The following is a 22,191-nucleotide window of genomic DNA, read 5'->3' as shown; positions in this document are numbered from 1 at the left end:
AAACCTGGCTTGACATTCTCTGCACTCAAAAACCATATTACAGAACACACTTCTTCACAGTCGATGGGCTCAGAGTTTGTCGTAAGTGTTTTGAACAATCACTAAGCAAATTTAAACACAACACAATTTGGCTATAATTGAATTGGCTATTATTGAATTAACAGGGCTTGATATGACCAAGAAATTAATCATTTTGTATGTGTATGATCTCTCAGTAGTAGTGTGGACACTTTTTTTCAATAAATTAACAGAAGTTCTATATAAAGTCTCAAGTACAAAGGTCAACATAATTCTGTGTGGGGACATTAACATTAATACTAATACCATAAATGAATCCAGCATCACCTTCATAAACATCCTTCAAAGTTTTGGCATGTCCCTATTGGTCAATAGTGCAACAAGGGTTACTACAACGACTGCATCAGTAATTGACCATGTGACCACAAACATGGACAGGGAAAAATGTGATGCATCTGCAAAAGATCTCAGACTATCAGACGATCTCTGTCAAGTAACAACAGTAAAATCAGGCATTGAATCATTCTCTAAACTACAAGCCTACAAACGACATCTATCAGAAATAAAAATAAAAGATTTTTCAAAAGAACTAGAAAAACAAAGCCGGGATGAAGTGTATAAATAAACCAATGTGAATACGAAATTCTCTAAATTCTCCACATTGTATAAATTGAACTTTGAAAAGGCATTTCCAAAAGTATGCATGTCTCTATCAACATCTCAGAAAAACAGATGGACAACAGCAGGTATTAAGAAGTCCTCCAAAACACTTAAACAGCTCACTTCCATGAAAAATATTCGCAATGATCCAGAATTATAAAATTTATATCATAGATACAAAATGATCTATAGGAAGGTGCATATTGCTGCAAAAAAGTCATTTAATGACAAAATAATATATAATGCAGAGAATAAAAGCAGTCTGGGATGTTATAAAAACGCAAATGGGGAGAGGCAAAACACAGAATAACATACTGCTAAGGGAGGGGGATAAGGTAATAAATGATCCACAACACTTAGCAAACTATGTAGCATTTTTCAAGTATTGCAGAGAAGTTACAGCAAAAAAATCCCCAAAACAAATATAACACCTGTAAATAATGTTGCACTAAATACAATGATGTTGCTTCTAACCACAGAGAATGAAGTCAATAAAACTGTTCAAAAACTAAAAAATAAAAAGTCAGTAGGCTTATATGAAGTACCAATGTGTGTACTGAAACAATGCATAGGGATTATAGAAGGTCCCTTAACAAATATAATAAATGAATCCTTCACATCAAGGACATTTCCATAGCAGTTAAAACAGTCAAGAGTTGTACCTTTGCTTAAGAAAGGTAATGCAGACGACATAGAAAATTACCAGCCCATTTCCCTGCTGTCAGCATTGTCAAAAATAATAGAAGCAATTATGAAAGACAGATTAATGAATTACCTGAATAAATACAATCTTTTAAGCGAATCACAGTTTGGTTTCCGAAGTGGCAAAAATACACAGTCAGCCATAGTAGAATTCACAAAAGTTGTACTTGATGCTCTTGATACAGACGAGTGTGCCACAGGCATATTTTTGGATCTTTCTAAGGCGTTTGATACAAAGTCAACCACAAGATTCTATTAAATAAATTAGAAGCATTAGAAATAAGAGGGGTAGCTAATGACTCGTTTCAATGATACCTAGCAGATAGGGTACAAAGAGTACAGATAACACATACTTCAAATAAATCTAACCATTTAGTAAAACACTTTATCAGTCTCAAAATACATTAATATAGGAGTTCCACAACGTAGCATATTAGGACCAAAACTGTTCCTGATACACGTCAATGACTTTCCCAGTAGTGTTACTCATGGTGAAAAAATTCTCTACGCAGATGACAGCAATATTATAGTCACTGAGAAAACAAGAGAACTCCTTGCCGAGAAAACAAATGGAACTCTCAAGGAAGATTATGATTGGTCAATAAGCAATAACATGACATTGAACATAAAGAAAACTAATGCCATGAATTTCAGTTTGAAGAGGAAGAAATGACAATGTTAAATTAAATGTAGATGGTACCTCTATAGACTGTGTAACAAACGCAAAAATTTCTAGGAATGAATAACGAAAGGTACTTGCAAACAGAATGTCATCAGCATGTTATGACCTTAGAATCCTATCACCAGTGTGTAATATGCAGTGTCTTTTAGTTACATATTATTCATATGTACACTCAATTCTTAGCTATGGCATTCTTTTTTGGGGAACAAACACACAAAATATGAACACAATTTTCAAACTCCAGAAAAGAGCCATAAGAATAATAACCAAAAATACTAGCCGAGCTCATTGTAAAGATCTGTTCAAAACACTGGGGATTTTAACTGCTCTATGTGAACACATTTACCAGTCAGTTGTACACATCAAAAATAACATTGCTAATTACTGCACAAACAGCTCTGTCCATGAACATTTCACAGAAATGCTTGCAGAACATGCTCCTTTGTTTATAAATTTGTATTGATAGGGAACAGAACCTGCATTGCACGCAAGCATTCTACCACAGAGCCATGCAGCCAATCAAAAAGGTTCCTTAATTTTAGGGAATTAAAGACATTTAGGTAACTTCAAAGTGAATTTTCTCGAGAATTTTTTAGAGTTGCATTAAACTGCTTATGAAGATTGATTTGATTTCTGAAGTTCATGTACTAATATATATATATATATATATATATATATATATATATATATATATATATATATATATATATATATATATATATATATATATATATATATATATATATATATATATATATATATATATATAAAATTACAAAACTCTGATTGCTGTGTCATCTCATCATAAGTACAGTGATGTTATCATCAACCACAGAGCATGAAGCACCAATCTACATGCTGAAATAATCCATAGAGAGCATGGAAGCTTCCTTAACTGGTGTTGTTGTTGCTGTTGTTGTTGTCATCAGTCTTGAGACTGGTTTAATGCAACTCTCCATGCTACTCTATCCTGTGCAAGCTTCTTCATCTCCCAGTACCTACTGCAACTTACATCCTTCTGAATCTGCTTAGTGCATTCATCTCTTGGTCTCCCTCTACGATTATTACCTTCCACGCTGCCCTCCAATACTAAATTGGTGATCCCTTGATGCCTCAGAACATGTCCTACCAACCAATCCTTTCTTCTAGTCAAGTTGTGCCACAAACTCCTCTGCTCCCCAATTCTATTCAATACCTCCTCATTAATTACGTGATCTACCTATCTAATCTTCGGCATTCTTCTGTAGCACCATATTTCAAAAGCTTCTATTCCCTTCTTGTCCAAACTATTTATCATCCCTGTTTCACTTCCATACATGGCTACACTCCATACAAATACTTTCAGAAACGACTTCCTTACACATAAATCTATACTCGATGTTAACAAATTCCTCTTCTTCAGAAACGCTTTCCTTGCCATTGCCAGTTTACATTTTATATTTTCTCTACTTCGACCATCATCAGTTATTTTGCTCCCCAAATAGCAAATCTCCTTTACAACTTTAAGTGTCTCATTTCCAAATCTAACTCCTTCAGCATCACCTGACTTAATTCAACTACATTCCATTATCCTCGTTTTGTTTTTGTTGATGTTCATCTTATACCCTCCTTTCAAGACACTGTCCATTCCGCTCAGCTGCTCTTCCAGGTCCTTTGTCTCTAACAGAATTACAATGTGATCGGCAAATCTCAAAGTTTTTATTTCTTCTCCATGGATTTTAATACCTACTCCAAATTTTTCTTTTGTTTCCTTTACTGCTTGCTCAATAAACAGATTGAATAACATTGGGGAGAGGCTACAACCCTGTCTCACTCCCTTCCCAACCGCTGCTTCCCTTTCATGCCCCTCGACTCTTAATAACTGCCATCTGGTTTCTGTACAAATTGTAAATAGCCTTTCGCTCCCTGTATTTTACCCCTGCCACCTTCAGAATTTGAAAGAGAGTATTCCAGTCAACATTGTCAAAAGATTTCTCTAAGTCTACAAATGCCAGAAACATAGGTTTGCCTTTCCTTAATCTATTTTCTAAGGTAAGTCATAGGGTCAGTATTGCCTCACGTGTTCCAATATTTCTACGGAATACAAACTGATCTCCCCCTAGGTTGGCTTCTACCAGTTTTTCCATTCATCTGTAAAGAATTCACATTAGTATTTTGCAGCCATGACTTATTAAGCTGATTGTTTGGTAATTTTCACACCTGTCAACGCCTGCTTTCTTTGGGATTGGAATTATTATATTCTTCTTGGAGTCTGAGGGTATTTCACCTGCCTCATACATCTTGCTCACCAGATGGTACAGTTTTGTCAGGACTGGCTCTCCCAAGGCTGTCAGTAGTTCTAATGGAATGTTGTCTACTCCTGGGGCTTTGTTTCGACTTAAGGTCTTTCATTGCTCTGTCAAACTCTTCACACAGTATAATATCTCCCGTTTCATCTTCATCTACATCCTCTTCCATTTCCATAATATTGTCCGCAAGTACATCGCCCTTGTATAGACCCTCTGTATACTCCTTCAACCTTTCTGCTTTCCCTTCTTTGCTTAGAACTGGGTTTCCATCTGAGCTCTTGATATTCATACAAGTGGTTCTCTTTTCTCCAGACAGGTACTGAAAAAATCTCACAGCAACATCACCTCCAAAAAATTAAAAAAAGGATTAGCGTTGACGCAAAACCTCTACAACAAAAAATCAATGTAAAGAGGGCCAGAAATTTGATGCTACAATACTATCAAAGCCCGCAACTCATGGTCTTGCGGTAGCGTGCTCGCTTCCTGCGCACAGGGTCCCAGGTTAGATTCCCGGCGTAGTCAGGGATTTTCCCTGCCTTGAGATGACTGGGTGTTGTTGTGTTGTCTTCATCATCATCAACATTCATCACCCTTATGGTCGGAGGAAGGCAATGGCAAACCACCTTCGCTATGACCTTGCCTAGTCGGCGGTGTAGGTCTGCCGCATCGTTTCCTACACTCTTCGGAGTATGCAACCTCATCATCATCATACTATCATAAAACCAGAAATCCTCTACACAAGTGAAATACTAACCTTTAATAGAAAACAACAACTTGAGGACATCAAAACAGAAGAAAGGAAGATCATCAGGAAAATTCCAGGAGGAAGACATACCCAAGACGGTTATAGCCTTCAATCAATTAAAACAATAGAAAAGTTTTCAAACATTGTAACCGATATTAGGAAAAGGCAAATGAAATTCTTTGATCATCTCAGTCAATTACCAGTAAATCGATTGATGAAGAGAATAAGAGATTATGTAACCTCACTTGGCAATTCCACACCCCGGCTAGATGAAATTCGAAAGGACCTAAATAATGTGAACATAAGACAAGCTGACATTCTAGAAAGAGAAACCTTCAGACACAAAGTAAACAAATGGGAAATTACATCAAAGCAACCAAAAGAAAAACAGTACAGACCAAAGTGGTCAGATGAGCTTTTTGGAAAGAATGAAAGCCTATTAGAAGAACAAGAAGAACTCAAAGAAAAACTTCTCGAGTTGTTTGCTTAACGTCTTCCATTTCTGGGGCAAATTCACCAATAATAATAATAACAATAATAATAAATACAACAACAATAATGAAACATGTCATTTCACAATACACTTTTGCACTGTAATTTTTTTTTTACTCAGTTTTTCAGGCACGCAGATGGGAAGTCGCAGTACACAAAACAGAAATCAAAATGTCACCCCTAGGCTCTGGATGTCAGCTGGTAGTGCTAGTGTTGCTACATTATGAAATAGTGTGATAGTGTGTGTGTGTGTGTGTGTGTGTGTGTGTGTGTGTGTGTGGAGGGGTCTAGTGTTGCTACATTATGAAATAGTGAAATAGTGTGTGTGTGTGTGTGTGTGTGTGTGTGTGTGTGTGTGTGTGTGTGTGTGTGGAGGGGTGCTTGCGCCATGACTGGTAGTGAGAAATGAATGAACAATATAGCACTAGCTTCTTACATTATTATACAACTTTTTTGCAAAACAGTACTGTACACTAGGGGTAAACCTCAGATTTTCTATAGCCCACCAAAACATTGATATAAGCTTTTCTCTGGGCCATTCAAAGTACATTTTAGTTTTTAGAGGTTTTGTGTGAAAAGGAGACTTATGACTAAGTACACGCAGCTTATGCTGATGTACAAAAGTAATATGCAAATCAGAGTTTTTATTTGTCTTAGCTACAATTGGAACTTACACATAGTGTTATCCTCATATAAGGTTTTACAATCAGGCAATGGAAAATCCAGGATGGAATGTAACAATATAATGAAAAGAATACTTGCTACTCACCATATAGTGGAGATGCTGAGTCACAGTAAGGCACCACAAAAGGCTGTCAGAAAGTTATCTTTTGGCCTTTGTCAAAAGAAGACAAAAAAACGCACACATGCACAGACAATTCGCACATACGTGACCACAGCCAGTTCTGGCTCCAGCTGCCAAAGACTGTGGTCATATGCATGTGAGGTATGTATGTGTGTGTGTGTGTGTGTGTGTGTGTGTGTGTGTGTGTGTGTGTGCCGCACGTGCGCGCGTGCACGCAAACACAGTCTCTCTCTTTTTTTTTTTTTTCCCTTTTCTTCTCTGCTATATAGTGAGTAGCGACTATCCTTTTCATTATACTGGTTCACAATTAGGCATATTTTCTTCCATATACTGTATGTTAATTTTGCTGCAAGTCACATCATTAACAGGCAAGTAACAAACTTACTACTGTTGCAACTATGTATTAAAAGGCTGTAATATTACGACAATTTTCTGTTTTTTTCTCCCTTAGTCTAAGTAGAACTGAAACGTTACCAGATAATACAGCTCATAACTTACTCAACAACTTTGTTATAAGCATGGCGATACGCTCCATGCTTGTACACTGTTTCACAAATGGAATCGAGAACCAAGCGCTGAATATCACAGAGACAAGCAGTCAGAGCACCACCAGAATCAGGAAGGCGCATCAATGAAATGGCCTTTCCAACCTGTACTCCCCAATGTTGCACAGGAGCAACATCAGGGCGACTGACAAATTTTTCCAAGTGATCATACTGGCCCAGCCGCCAAAGAGCTTCTGCTTTTTCTGAGAGAATATCTTGCTCTAATTCCGGCCTGTAAGGAGATATTAAATTACGCAAACAGTGAAGGTACTCAATATTTCATTAGAAATGCAAATTCTTAAAATCAGCTCACATACTTAACAATCATTGTAATAAACTTTTCTTTCACTCTCTAGATCCCTAACAAACCACTCCAGGCCAACTGAAGCGCGTAATTGTGTCGGGTGAATGGATGAGGGAAGTGAGTCGCAAGTGGGAGAGACAGTTGGGGAAGGGTGACTGATGGTCGAGAGACAGAGGTAACAGTGCTAAATACAATTGTATCATAAAGTAACACTAATTTTAAGAATTTCTTTGTAAGTACTCTTTAGTGGAGTAGAAGACAGCACCCGACAGTAAGTTATTTAGTTCACTCTCAAACCACTATATTAAACTATATGTCTCAAATGGAAAAATCAATTCAAAAAACATAGATTCAGAAAGATGCAGGTTTGCAGTTGTTATACAGAAATGAAGAGGCTTGCACAAGATAGAGTAGCACAGTAAGCTGCATCAAACCAGTCTTCAGACCGAAGACAACAACAACAACAAGAATAACAGAATTACAAGGAGACAGACCCTAATGGCAAGTGCTTACCTTCAGATGTAAAATTCTTTTTATTGCTGACAGAAACAGAAAATACTAATCTTAGCATTTGGACACCGAATGTTCCTTCTTGCAGGAGGAAAGAGAAATGGTTTGCAGCAGTTTGGAAACTAGGGCAGGTCATTCAAAGACTAGTCTGAGAGAAATCCAGATGCTGTGAAGAAGAGGGGAGACAAAGATGAAGGTGGTGTTTGAGAGAGAGAGAGAGAGAGAGAGAGAGAGAGAGAGAGAGAGAGAGAGAGAGAGAGAGAGCATGGGGGTGGGGGGTTAAAACAAGTAACTTGCTACTAAGAATTTATCCCACAGTGTAGTGTTATAAATGTAGTCTTAGCGCATTAAAAAATTGCTGATAAATGATTAAAAGGACATGGGCAAGACTATTAAGCACTTTTTCTGATCCCTAAATTCCCATGGTCCTAACCCAACAGTATAACTACTTTGGCACTCTGGGGACCTATCAGCAGCTCACATGGCTGTTGTGCATGCTGAAAATTGTAGTTGCAGATGGACATGATAATGTCACCCAAATGTGTATCACGGTTCAGAGATAGTTACTATTTCTTGAAACACTCTATGCTATTTCCATTACATCAAACAGAAACACTTACCGAAATGAACACAGATCAGAATCATACAATATAATATCTGCAACATAAATTGCTGTCAATTAAAGACAAAATCATAAATATGTTAACACCCACATCTGGAGATGTGATTTGCTTGCAACCTTCTGTACAAGTAAATAGTGCAGTCTATAAAAAAATCATAATCTGTGCAACTTTGATAGAACTTTTCAATACCTTATTGCTGTAACACCTTCTGTAATTTTCATGGCAATAAATGGTTGGTCAAGCCGTAAATAACATTTTAAAATTCCTTGTATATTATGGGCATCTATGTGGAATTCTTGTGCCATTTTTTCGTAACATGCAGATGCTTCCTACAGTACAACAAATATCAACAATTAGATAATTAATCACAAAATTATAGAAGATGTCTGTGAAAACAGAGGTAATTGTGGTTTACCTGAAGACGACCCATTACTTCATGTGCACGTAATGTTTGGTATAAAGAAGGCTCTTTGCCTTGGATTGCTAATGTGCCAGCAACACCATCCAGATCATTAAGATTTACATATATTTCCTGTAAAAGAATTGATTTGGCCAAAAAAACATAAGATGATCTAAAAGAGATGAGTAGGAAGTACAGGAAAAGGAAGCACAACTTTTCCTCTGTTCCTCCAACAAACTCATTCTGTAATAAATATTTATTTCAAATACTCATCATCTATTTCATGCCTTAGTCCATTTGACTAGTTGCATGAACCTAAATTTTTGATAATCTTTGAGAAAGTTTAAATATTTCACACTCATTTATAAGTGTAAACATTTTTTAATACTCACTTCCAAGTAGGACAAATTGGCTTGTAGATCATTTGGTTGGTTCTTTACATGCGATTCCAGATATTTCAGTGCACAAGCATATTCCCTGCAGAAGAAGTTTCCTTTCGAAATAGACAGTTTTGGAATTTCTTCCAAGAAACCTGCAGCAGTACATGAATACATTACACTCAAATTATAGTTTCTTGTGAGTAATTTTGTGACAGTCAAATCTACATTTTGAACATAGTACTCTATAAAAATGGCATGAGGCAGTCTTCCTTCTTTCTAGTATGAAGGCAATGATAACCTTAAATGCTTGGTAGCATTACATAAATGTACTCTTTGATTACTGTGGCAATAAACAGCAAGAAAGACAGAGATACAGTGTCCTATAAGTGGTAAGTAGAATAAAAACTGTATGGAAACAGGGAAGACAAATCTATTATGCAAGAGTTCCATTTTCCAGTTGGATCATATATCCACCATTCTGGCAAATAATTTTTACTGAAAACTGGTGTTGTAGATCTGCAGTGAAAGTTGTGTAAGGGTGGACGAGTATATTGTGTAGGTTAGGTGGACAGCGGGATACCACTGTGGGCGGGATGGGAAGGATAGTTGGCAGGATATTTCTCATTTCAGGGCATGACAATACACAGTCGAAACCCTGGCACAGAATGTAATTCAGTTGCTCCAGTCCTGGGTGGCACTGAGTCCAACACTGTTTTGAACCGCAAGGATTACCTGGCAGAAGGACTCCACCAGCTGTCGGATACATCCACCAACAAACCTTGCCACAGTGACCTCATTCTAGAAATCCAGCAGGATCTCCACTCGCTGCTCAAATCCTTAGGCCCATCACAGAACCTCTCCCAGAAGTTCATCTCTCTGCTCACCCCTAGCACTCCCTGCACTGCTGCCTTCTACATGCTTCCTAAAGTCCATAAGTCTAACTAACCACGACGCCCTATTGTGGTTGGTTACTTTGCCCCCTCTGAGAGAATCTCTTCAATCTATTAACCGGAACCTACCCTCCTATATAAAAGATACCAACCATTTCTTCCACCGACTTCCCACAGTTCCTGCCCCTTACCACACAGTGCCCTGCCCATCATTATTGATGCCACTTCTCTTTAAACTAACATTCCTAATGCTCATGGCCTTACCACTATTGAAAACTATGTTTTCCCAATGCCCGACAGATCCCAAACCAACGACCTCCTTCCTAGTCGCCACCACCAACAATACCATAACCCACAATTACTTTTCCTTTCAATGCATTTCCAACAAACAAATCTGAGGTACAGCCATGGGCATCCACATGGCACCATCCTATGCCAACCTATTCATGGGCCATCTAGAGGAACACTTCCTAAAAAAGCAGAATCCTAAATCCCTCACCTAGTTCAGATTCAGTGAAGACATCTTTGCGATCTGTATTGAGGGTGAGGACACCCTATCCACATTCCTCTAGAACCTCAACAACTTCTCCCCCCAGTTGCTTCACCTGGTCCTACTCAACCCAACAAGCCACCTTCCTAGATGTTGACCTCCATCTCAAAGATGGCTACATCACTACCTCTGTCCATATCAAACCTACTAACCACCACCAATAACTCCACTTTGACAGCTGCCACACATTCTGTACCAAGAAGTCCCTTCCATACAGCCTAGCCAACCGAGGTTGTCGCATCTGCTGTGACGAGCGGTCCCTCTCAAAATATACTAAGTGTCTCACTGAAATCTTCACAGACCGTAAAAATCCTCCCAACCTTGTACAAAAACATATCTTCCATGCCTTATCTTTCCAGCCTCCCACCACCTCCCAAAGTCCCACTGTCCACCCACAGAGGATCATTTCCCTCTAAACTCAGTACTACCCAGGACTGGAGCAACTGAACTATATTCCCTGCCACGGTTTCAACTACCTCTCATCATGCCCTGAAATGGGAGATGTCGTGCTCACTATCCTTCACACCCCTCCTACAGTGGTACTCCGCCGTCCACTGAACCTACACAATATACACATCCATTGTAACACAACCCCTGCTCCCAACCCCTTACCTCATGGCTCATAACCCTGTAATAGAACTAGATGCAAGATCTGTCCAATACATAATCACACCAGCACCTACTCCAGTCCGGTCACAAACATCACCTATCCCATCATAGGCAGGGCTACCTAAGAAACCAGTGTGATCTACAAGCTAAGCTGCAAAACACTGTGCTGCATTCTGTGTGGGCATGACAACCAACAAGCTGTCTGTCTGCTTGAATGACCACCGACACACTTTGGCCAAGAAACAAGTGGACCACCCGGTTGCTGAACACGCCGCCAAACACGACATACTTCATTTCAATGACTGTTTCACAGCCTGTGTCATATGGATCCTTCACATCAACACCAGCGTTTCTGAATTGTGCAGATGGGAACCTTTCCAGGAATACATCCTATGTTCCTGTAACCCTCCTGGCCTCAACCTTCGTTTGTCACTCTACTCAGCTACCCAGTCCCTTTCATGTTCCCATTCCTGCACTACACAGCTGTCATTGCACCATCCTACCCAGTCTCTTTACTTCTCTCCTTTAGAGCTACTCCCCCCCCCCCCCTCCCTCCCCAACTCTCCCCTGCCAACCATCTACTCTGCAGCACTTCACTAATCGCCAGCCCCACCATACTATCTCTCCCCCTCTCCACCCCAGCCTCCTCCTTATCCCTTCCCAGTCCCCACTCCCATCATGCACTGGTGCTGCTGCTCGCTGTGTGGTTTCAGTTGCCTGAGACTGCAGCTGTGTGTGTGTGTGTGTGTGTGTGTGTGTGTGCCATTTGTTGTTGACAAAAGCCTTAATGGCCAAAAGATTTATTCGTGACAGTCTTTTTGTTGTGCCTGTCTGCAACTCAGCATCTCCGTTACTTTCCTTTTCATAATATTGTTACTTTAATTTTTTACAAGTTTCTCATAATTTCGATTAACTACATTTCATTTTTATAATGACATGGGTGTTCTAATGAACTGCTAACAATCTGAAACTTTTACTTTATTAACAAAGTATCCCCAAAATTTTATGTTCCATATAAAGTAAATGGAGATTTCAAAGCTCATGTACTAACTATGCAGAGGGTCCCTAACAATATAAGAATTCCCGTAATACACAAAATGATTTATTATAATTCAAATGCAGTATAGAAGAGGCCTGCAGTTAGGAAGGAGATTTCACACATACATTCTACTTTATATAAGTAACAGGTAACCCACATATAACTGGCCATTATTCAATCACAATAATTTACTAACAGGCAAATTTTGAAGTTTTAGGTTCATTTTTAAGTTTCACTTTTTTAGCTACATTCTTTATTATTCAATTTAAAACACATCTGCTGGCAATACCTTTTGTCTTGAATCTCAATCACTTCAAACAGTTAAACAATGTGGACATAAGCAGTGGAAGGTAATGTGAAGCTTTTGTCTCCACTGTTGTAATGTATACTACAAACAAGCTAGTCTGTGGAAACTGATGTGCAAACAGCAAAGAACACAAACAACTGGATTTACTGGTAAGTGGAATTTTACTGCTGCTAAGGAAATAGTTCATGAATTCACACAAAAAAGGAATTTCTTGAAAAGGTTGCAATTGTTGGTCTATCAAACAGTCACTGCCACAGACTTGAAAACATATAACGAAATTTTAATATGTTTGAAGAAATTCTCAAACTCAACAACAAATGGTAGCAAAATTGTGACCAGCCTCCCCTTTTTCTCCTAAGTTGGTTGGGTTCTTTAAAATTCAATATATGATTTCACAATATTCTATCCAGCTGTTTCAAATGGCTCTAAGCACTATGGGACTTAACATCTGAGGTCATCAGTCCCCCAGACTTAGAACTACTTAAACCTACCTAACCTGAGGACATCACACACATCAGTGCCCAGGCAGGATTCAAACCTGCGACCGTAGCATCAGCGCAGATCTGGACTTAAGCAACTAGAGCTGCTCGGCCACAGAGGCCGGGTATCCAGCTGTTTATTTCAAACAGTACTAAAAGTGGCATATTTTCAGTATCGGCAAAAAAGTTCAATCATCAAATTCTTTGTTACAGAGAGAATAGTGCTATGCTAAAATCATTTGATATTCACATATGGGTACAGAATATCTCTTCTCATCCATCAACAGCAATTAAAAATGTGAGTGGCGGAGTATATTTGTGACAGAATTAATCATAATGACTTTCCACAAGGAAATTTACAACTATTATCTCAGTTGAAATTGTTATGAAAGTAAACGATAAAGTACTGAAAGAGTAGCAGACCAAAGAATGGGAGACTCCTAGCACTTTCAGCATGTCAGACAACTGTTTGAGGTGAATTTTGCAGATATAGAAACTTTTGTATAAGCAAGGAGCCAAAGTTACTCTAAGCAGACCAAAAATGTGAGTAAGAGAAAATTTCTCTTGCTCTGATCGTTTCCAGAAAGATTAAAACAAATTTTGTGTGAAACTATTTTACTGTGGATGACATTTATTCATTGTAACACAACACGAACTAAATGGGAGTCAAAACAGTAAGCAGATGCTGGCTCCTTAGCACTTAAATCAGGACAATTGGTTTCATCTGTAAGGAATATAACAGGGTTAAAGTTTTGTGATGCTGCAGTGATTTTATTCCCTGAATTTGACTTCCTCTGTCTCCTTCTGAAACTCTTCCTCCCTGATCACCACTTCTGGGAGGGGTGGAGTGGAGAAGAGGGGAGTGGAGAAGAGGGGAGTGGGCAGAGTGGGAGTGGATTCCACACAGAACCTTTAAAAAATCAAGTCCCTTTGGTGATTAGGTCATTAGAGATGGAGCACAAGCTTAGAAACAGTGAATGAAATTTGTGGTGACCTTTTCAAAGAAACCATGATAGCATTTTCCTCAAGCAGTTTATGGAAACTGGAGAAAAACTAAATCTAGAAGGCTGGATGAGGATCTCTACCATCCTCCTCCCAAATAAGTCCAATGTCTTCTTACGGTGCCACCTGTGCAGAAACCTCTCAAAGAACAATGGCGGCAACTGGTCACTGACGTGAGAAATGTACAAATTATCAGGGAGACAAAATGGAGAACAAAAATGTTTTAGAAATAATGTGTTGGTACGTTGACCATTAGTCAAACAATTTCTCAGGCAACTCAGTAGAAATAAAACAGATACAACACTGGTAATGTAAGCCTTACCATGGTAATTTTCATGGATCTCTGTAATAAATGAGCTGAAATCAGTTATCAGTATGATAAACTAAACTACATATGCAAATAGTCAAATATTTGTGATATTCTACTTATACAAAAGGAAAAGTAATGAAACCTAGAATGTATTCCTGTAAATTGTTTTTCTTACTTGAAACTTTCTGGTACGCATGATCATCAGAATTGGCACTATGGGCAGCTTTCCATTCACGAAGCCAATGAGCTAAAAAATCTAACAATGAATACATAACACGGCAGGCACGTATGTGCTCTTGTTCGCGAGGTCCTTGATTGTGCATTCCTGGACGTCGACGAGGATGCAGCAAGATAGTTCTGTGTTCCACTTCATCTGACATAGTTTGTGGTAGAGTGTTCTGAACTAGTGTTCGCACTTCATATAGGATTGTTTCACGCTGCACAGTGTTACATGCAATAAGAGCATGCACTGTAAAACAAGAATTATGTACAATGAGAAATAATAAAACAAAATTAAGTAGGCAATTTAGCATGCACTAACAGTTCTGTGATTATTCTACATCAACAAAAATGTAGAGTCCGATGGGATGAAATTAAGGCTGATGTACAAACAAATGTTGTTACAATTAAAAACACACAACAAATCACTTAGCTCTAAACATGATTTTTCACAACTTAATATACAAAGTGTTGAATAAAAATGGGCATTATGCATGAATTTAACATTTTATCTCAAACAAACATTAGCATCATTATTACAAACTGCCATCTGTAAAATATGTACAATCATCATGATGTTTTGCTCAATATTTTGAAAAATACTGTATGAGCAGACCATCATTCAGAATTGGGCAATCATCAAAAATTTGATAGACATGGTCCATAGCACTTTACAACAATTCAAAAGAAGTGTCTTTGTTTTTAGAGTAGATGCTTTTTCAGGAGCACAGTTCTATGTGAGCAGTTTGCATTCACTTTCTGTTTAAGATGGCTTGAGAGGAAACTATCACAAATTAAGAAACTAGCAATGCAGGAATTCATGAAATGTCGCCAGTCTAGGTGCCCAATGCTGTGTGAGCAGTTTGCATTCACTTTCTGTTTAGGATGACTTGAGAGGAAGTAATAATAAATTTAGAAATAGGCAACAAGGGAATTCGTGAAATGTCACCAGTTCTACACAAATGGCACATAGTTTGGAAAGTTGGTGAGCACCAAAATTTGTGTGTGCTGTAGTGCCACTTTACTGAAATTAGAATTCCCAATTTGACAAGGAAGCATGCTAGTTCAAGAGTAAGGGATGTCTCCAGCATGTCAGCATATTACTGAAATGCCACTGAGGTTACTGACACACACTTATCTTAAGAAAAGAAAGTAGACATTGTTCTAAATGTACACATCGCAACCACACCACACTTCTTTGGGTATTGTTCACATAGATTTCTCTTTGACCAGATCAGCTAAGACTGTTTTGTTTATTAATTCAAGCACTAAAGTGAAAATGAGCATCACCACTCATCAATATTAAACGTAAAAATGCTTCAGTACATGTCATTTTAGTCAGAACTTCCACACACACACTAGTCACCGTTTACATTCAGTTTAAATTAACCACTGTGTTGAACAACCTTTTTATGGTATTCTTAAACCATACCATAAGATTCTGTGCACATTCTGAATTGAGATACATGGTGTTGTATAAAATCACCCAACTGAAGACTTGGGCTCAAATGATGTAACATTTTGTACTTCTTTCCTATATATGAACACTTCTTTGAGTATATGTTGGTTTATCCTTCAACAGGCTTCCCATTCTTTTTTTCTTCCTTTTTCACCTGTTTCCTTAATGCATGTTACAACAAATAAGAGTTGTGAAACCCAATGATGAAACAATAATGGTTTTATTTTCACGGTGTTGAAACACAGTCACCATTTCTGTCATATACTCTCACAGCTACATGGAAGGAAGAAAAGGAGGAATGAATGACTGAATGCAGAAAGGAAGAAAGAAAGATAAGGGCTTAAAACTCCTTCATCAGGATTGTTAGAGACAGAAATGATATTGGATTGTGAAAGGACAGGGAAGGAAATTGGCTAAGGCTTATACAAAGGCCTATTCAGAGGAAACATCCCAGTATTTACTTTAAGCAATTTAGGGAGATATCATGGCAAACCTAAACATGGATGGCATGATGAAGATTTGAGATGCCATCCCATATGTGAGTCCAGTGTCTTACAATCTGTGCCACCTTGCTTGATCACAGCTACAATGTGCTGAGCTTCATTCCAGCTATCTGTCTTAAAATATAGTTTACCACATAAAGCAGACAACAACAGTTCCATTTTTAATGCGAGAAACATTTGCTGCTGCCAGTCATAACTTGTTTAGAAAGAGTAGAACAAAATTTTACACTAAACATTTCCACCACACACAAGATCAAAAGGTAACGGAAATTCTTTCTTTACTTTCACAATATTTATACATCCGACTATCAAAAAAAAGAAATTTATCGGGTTGGTGCACATGTTCCTGATAAATATTTGCATTTTCAGCTGTTTTGAATATTTAGTTTATGGCTGACAGTCGAAAATATTATTTGTGTTTTATAGCACTCAGTGAATTTTTACTTTCGAGAAAGATGGATCAAAGAATTAACATTAAATTTTGCTTGAAAAATGGAATAAAGTGCAACATAGCATTTGAAATGTTGATTGTGGCTTTTGGTAAATCTACTATGAGTAGGACAAGAGTTTATTAGTCGTATAAGTGTTTCAAAGAAGACTGAGGAGGTACTGAAGATGAAGACCACGCTGGACACTGTAGCACATCAATTACTGGCAACATTGTGGAAGAAGTAAAGAAAATAATTCTGGAAAATTGCTGAATCATGATCAGAGAGGTTGTTGATTATCTCAGCTTATCCTTTAGCTCATGCTAGCAATTTTTTTCAGATTTTGGGCATGAAAGCAAAGTTTGTTCTGAATTGCAGAATTTAGGCCAAAAATGGTGCCACACAGTCACCACTCATGAATTCTTGAATGAAGTCGACAATGTTCCATAACTTCCAAAGAGGGTTATAACAGGTGACAAAACATGGGTATACGTATATGTCGAAACCAAGGCCCAATCATCCCAATGAAAACTGCCTGAAAAGGCAAGACCGGAAAAAATTTGACAAGTTCGATCACATGTGAAGGTTCTTCTCACTGTTTTCTTCGATTGCAATGGAATAGTGCATCATGAGTGCCCGCCTTGTGGTTGTGCGGCCAGTACGGAATAATATCTGGAAGTTACGCAGTTTGCACAAAGAAAAACGAAGAAAACAACCAGTGGCAAAGCAACTTGTAGAAACTGTGTCATGATAACGCTCCCATTCACACCTAAATGATTGATTGTGATTTTTTGGCAAAAAACAAAACCATTACGTTATCTCAGCCTCTGTAATTGCTAGACATGTTCCCAATGACTTCTTTCTACCCCTGAGGCTGAAGAAAACCATGAAAGGGTGATGTTTTGCCACCACTGATGAGATAAAACCAGAATGCTGAAGCAGCTAAAGACCATAACGAAATGTGAGTTCCAGAAGATTGGAAAAAGCACAGCCACAGTGTGTATATTTTCTGCAGAGAATTAGTTTGAAGGGGACAAAGTTGACATGGTTGAATAAATACAGATTCTTTAAGAAAAACAAAAATTCCTGTCACTTTTTGATCACACCTCATATATAATCAATGCAGAAAAAGTAAAATCAGTGGAAAATATTTTGTGCGTTCATCAGTTTTTACAGTTAGAATATTCTAAGAACTATTTTTAGTGCTAACTAAATTACAAAAAATAATTAATACCATTATTTAAGAACTTACGCAAAATGTAAGGGAGCAAGTAAAGTGCAGTTGTCAAGTCTCTCTTCACAATCAGTGCACAAGCATCAAAAATCTTTCTACACTTCCTCTCTGTCACAAAGCTAATCATTTTGAAGGCCCAGCAATACAACCAAGTGTGAAGGTTTCTCCCATACTTTGACCTTTAAAACAAAGAACCAATAACCAAAATCATTGTTTTATAGCCATACACAAAAGTTAAATTTTTAGGTGTGGCCTAGAGGTGAACAATCCACCTTATCTTACTAAACTGAAGTACGACAAAAGTGGTTATCTAATATGCCTTTATTTTTTTCTTTTGACATGGTAAAATATTTTCATAGTCCTTGTCAAAATAGTCTTGAAATTTAATAAATAATTCTTTTAATGGGTATTATTTGTGAATTAACTGCTGAGTTTCGGCCTAAAAAAGTTATCAAAATTCACATTCACAGACAAGAATGATTCTGTTACATATAATTCTCAATCCATTTTTGCTCCATTAACATTACCTATGTATACAGCAACAAACAACACTGTTGCACACAAATAACTACAGTTTACCTTAGATAACTTTCATTTCCTATAGCCATTTACACATTTAATATGTGCTCCCCTCATGTAGAATGTAGCCTCACTTCTGATGGATTCTTGTGTCTTAACCAATACACAATCATTCTCACTAATATATTGTGTCTTAACTGCTACATGAACACTCACTCAAACATAAAGTTGGCACTGGCATTCAAGTTACTGATATATTGATCTCAAGTCCATAGCTTTAATTACATATATAACTTTTCCTATTCATGGCGGAATGATACAGAAACAAGCGATACATGTTTTGAAGAGATAAACACTCTTGCTTGACTGCAAAACAGGATTTCTTATTTTATAGTTTGCCAGTAACATGTTTCATCTCGTTTAAGGCACTTTCAGATAGGCTGGTGCAACAGGAGTTAAACACATAGACTGCCATCCATACAAATGTCTTACATTTAAAATATATAAAAGACCTCAACAGGCAACTGACCTTGTCGAGTTGTGATAAACTTCATGCGATGCCCTTGTAGAATATACAGCACAGCCCAAAAGACAACATTATTTGCAAGGCCAGAACATGTACAATGGCATGTCTTACATGTTTACATTTTGTGACGCATTTCTGTAGGCCTGATCCCAATTTTGGTGTCTTCTGGACTGTGCTATATAGTCTACAAGAACACATTGTAAGCTCTCTTAACAATTGACAAGGTCAACTACCAATTGATGTCTTTTACGTATTTTAAGTGTGACTCCTCATGTCCTCCATTCTGTTTTATATCAGGGCACCAGTAAAATTTTGACAAAGGCATTTGCATCTATGGCAGCCTTTGTGTTTAAAACCTGTTGTGCTAGCAAATCTGAAGGTGCCTTAAACAAGGTGAAATGCACTACAGGCAAAATAAACAACAATGAAGCCTCTCTTGTAACCAAGACTGTTTATCTCAACAACAAAAAATGTACTTACAGCGTATCAGTTTTATATTACATCAAGATCTGATGATAAAACAAACCATTATTTGAAACTTCCTGGCAGATTAAAACTGTGTGCCCGACCGAGACTCGAACTCGGGACCTTTGCCTTTCGCGGGCAAGTGCTCTACCATCTGAGCTACCGAAGCACGACTCACGCCCGGTCTCACAGCTTTACTTCTGCCAGTCTCTCGTCTCCTACCTTCCAATCTGCCAGGAAGTTTCATATCAGCGCACACTCCGCTGCAGAGTGAAAATCTCATTTTGGAAACCATTATTTGTTACCAATTCTGATCAAAATGACCATCATCATTTAATATAAAATACTTACAAGCTGTGGGCCATCACTTGCACAACACATATTTGCCAAAATACCATCTGTCTCTATTTCTCAAAGAAAGCAATCATTACAAACTTTTTGTTTGAAAGATATTCTTACAAGGAAACAACATGGCAATCGCATTTTTGTAATTTTTTATATGGTACATCAAGTTCAGAACTTAAATATCAATCTCAAAATGCTATTATACACAACCCTCAAATCCCCTCAAGAAAATTGTCTTTGAAGTTTTCCAAGTGACTTTAGTACTGTGAATGAAAGTGGATTTTTCAAAAGGTAGTGTGGTAGAGTGCTCACCTGCCAAGTAGATGGCCCTGGTTCGATTCTGGCTGATGCAAACAAAGGTGCATGTTCTATGAGCATTCCCTTGAAGTGTAAAATGAATTAAGAAGGAAAAAAAGTCAGTAGCAGCCAAGACTGATTGTTGCTGGATTGTTGGTTTGAGTCTCAATACGCAAGTTCTTGCCATAAATCTAATCTCCCCCCTTTTACCTCTTTGCGCAGCACTACGGTATCTTCTAAACTCCTTGGAGAATGATCAGCAATAAGTAAATGTTTTGCAAAAGTGAAACTGTGTACATTACCACCTTCCTTTCCCAATAGATGTTCTTTGCATCTCACTGACTGCTCTACCAGTCTCTCTCTCTCTCTCTCTCTCTCTCTCTCTCTCTCTCTCTCTCTCACACACACACACACACACACACACACACACACACACACACACGCCAATCATCTGATCTAGACCCTTGCAATTTCTTCCCAGTCTTGAAAATGAAACTGAAGTTGAAAGTGTGCTGTTTTGACTCTATAGAAGAAATTCAAGTAGAATTGCAAATAATTTTGAATAGGATTCAGCCAGCACACTTTCAGCATCACTTCCAACAATAGATAAATTGCTGTAAGCATTGCACACAAGTGAGAAGGGGATTACTTTGAGGGTGACTAGAAATCAAGGTGTAAAGTAAGTTTTCTGATTTATACAGGGATAATCTCAGAAATTTTGAGTATTACTTCAGGCTTGATGCAAACAGACTTACATGGAGAAACCAACTTATTAATGTACATGAATTTTCCGTCCCTGTGCTACCGTCCAAGTTCAGAATTATCCACTGGTCCAAACAAATATTATACTGTTTGCAGTATCACAGATGAACACAAGTAACAAAACACTTGTTTTATCATATGCTGTATAAAGAATGAAACATGTACCACAGGGAAAAGTTAGCAGCAAAGCAAAAGGGAAAAGAGACGTAATGTCAAACATACAGAATCTATCTAAAAATATTTCAGCAACAACACCAAACCTGAATCGATCACTGCAGAAAATGAATAAGTCTGGGAAATAATGAAGAGGAGTTAAGAGTGTCATAGCTTTCTGCGTCCTTGTAGGCACATTTCTGTGCAGGAATGACATGTGGGTATGCATACAACAGCCAATAAGGTGAGTTATGAGAAAATGGCAGACAAAGTGGATGTAGCAGGAAATTCACAGTAATAACAATGTTTGATTAGTGGTAAATGTATGTGTAATGGAAGTGATTGCAATAGGAATGTATTCAAGAACAGCAAAGTGAAGGGTATGCAACATGTCAACTGTGTTGGAAAAACAGTATTGAGTCGTAAAACAGGAGGATCATGTGGATAAGTAGCAAACTGAATATGAACATAGGACTGTATCCAGACTTTGAACACATTTCATGAGTGGTTACAGTTGTCTTTTGTAATACTAAAATAGCTTAAGGCAATATTAAGGTGTATGATTTGAGCATTTCAGATGCAAAAGAATGTGTTTTCAGAGGTTATAGGAAGAATATTTCACATATGCAATTAAAACAATGAAACTGTTCACCAACAAAGACCATTGAGGTCAGAGTGGGCAATCATAAAGAAAGGTTCTAATAAATATCATATCATTAAGAGTGACGATGCAGAGGCAGAACTGTGTAAGAAAATATTGCTAGTCTGTACAGTGTATGGATATAGCAAGTTCATCTATTGTGTAATTTACTCTTCAGGAAGAATTTCCGAAAGACTGAAGAGGGTTGAATGAAAAATGGAATACTAACTAGCAGAAAAATTACATCTAATCAGGAACCCATTCAGTATTTCCCAACTAAAGCTACATATTACCAGGACAA

At 37.8% G+C, this 22,191-nt stretch overlaps 1 protein-coding gene across 1 annotated transcript in view; it reads right to left on the bottom strand.

The window, feature by feature from the left end:
- The window catches only part of LOC126457965 (serine/threonine-protein kinase ATR), a 359,569-nt gene that overhangs the window by 103,922 nt on the left and 233,456 nt on the right, over nucleotides 1-22,191 (bottom strand). Inside the window, exons 24-29 of the mRNA XM_050094723.1 lie at nucleotides 18,202-18,362; nucleotides 14,516-14,809; nucleotides 9,167-9,306; nucleotides 8,790-8,906; nucleotides 8,564-8,703; nucleotides 6,891-7,169 (exon numbers count right to left, since the gene is read on the bottom strand). Coding sequence (XP_049950680.1) covers nucleotides 6,891-7,169; nucleotides 8,564-8,703; nucleotides 8,790-8,906; nucleotides 9,167-9,306; nucleotides 14,516-14,809; nucleotides 18,202-18,362 — 1,131 coding nt within the window. The remainder of the gene's footprint in view (nucleotides 1-6,890; nucleotides 7,170-8,563; nucleotides 8,704-8,789; nucleotides 8,907-9,166; nucleotides 9,307-14,515; nucleotides 14,810-18,201; nucleotides 18,363-22,191) is intronic.

This window comes from Schistocerca serialis, chromosome 2, assembly GCF_023864345.2.
Source record: "Schistocerca serialis cubense isolate TAMUIC-IGC-003099 chromosome 2, iqSchSeri2.2, whole genome shotgun sequence".
NCBI lineage: Eukaryota > Metazoa > Arthropoda > Insecta > Orthoptera > Acrididae > Schistocerca > Schistocerca serialis.
This window is presented reverse-complemented; position numbering and strand designations above follow the sequence as displayed.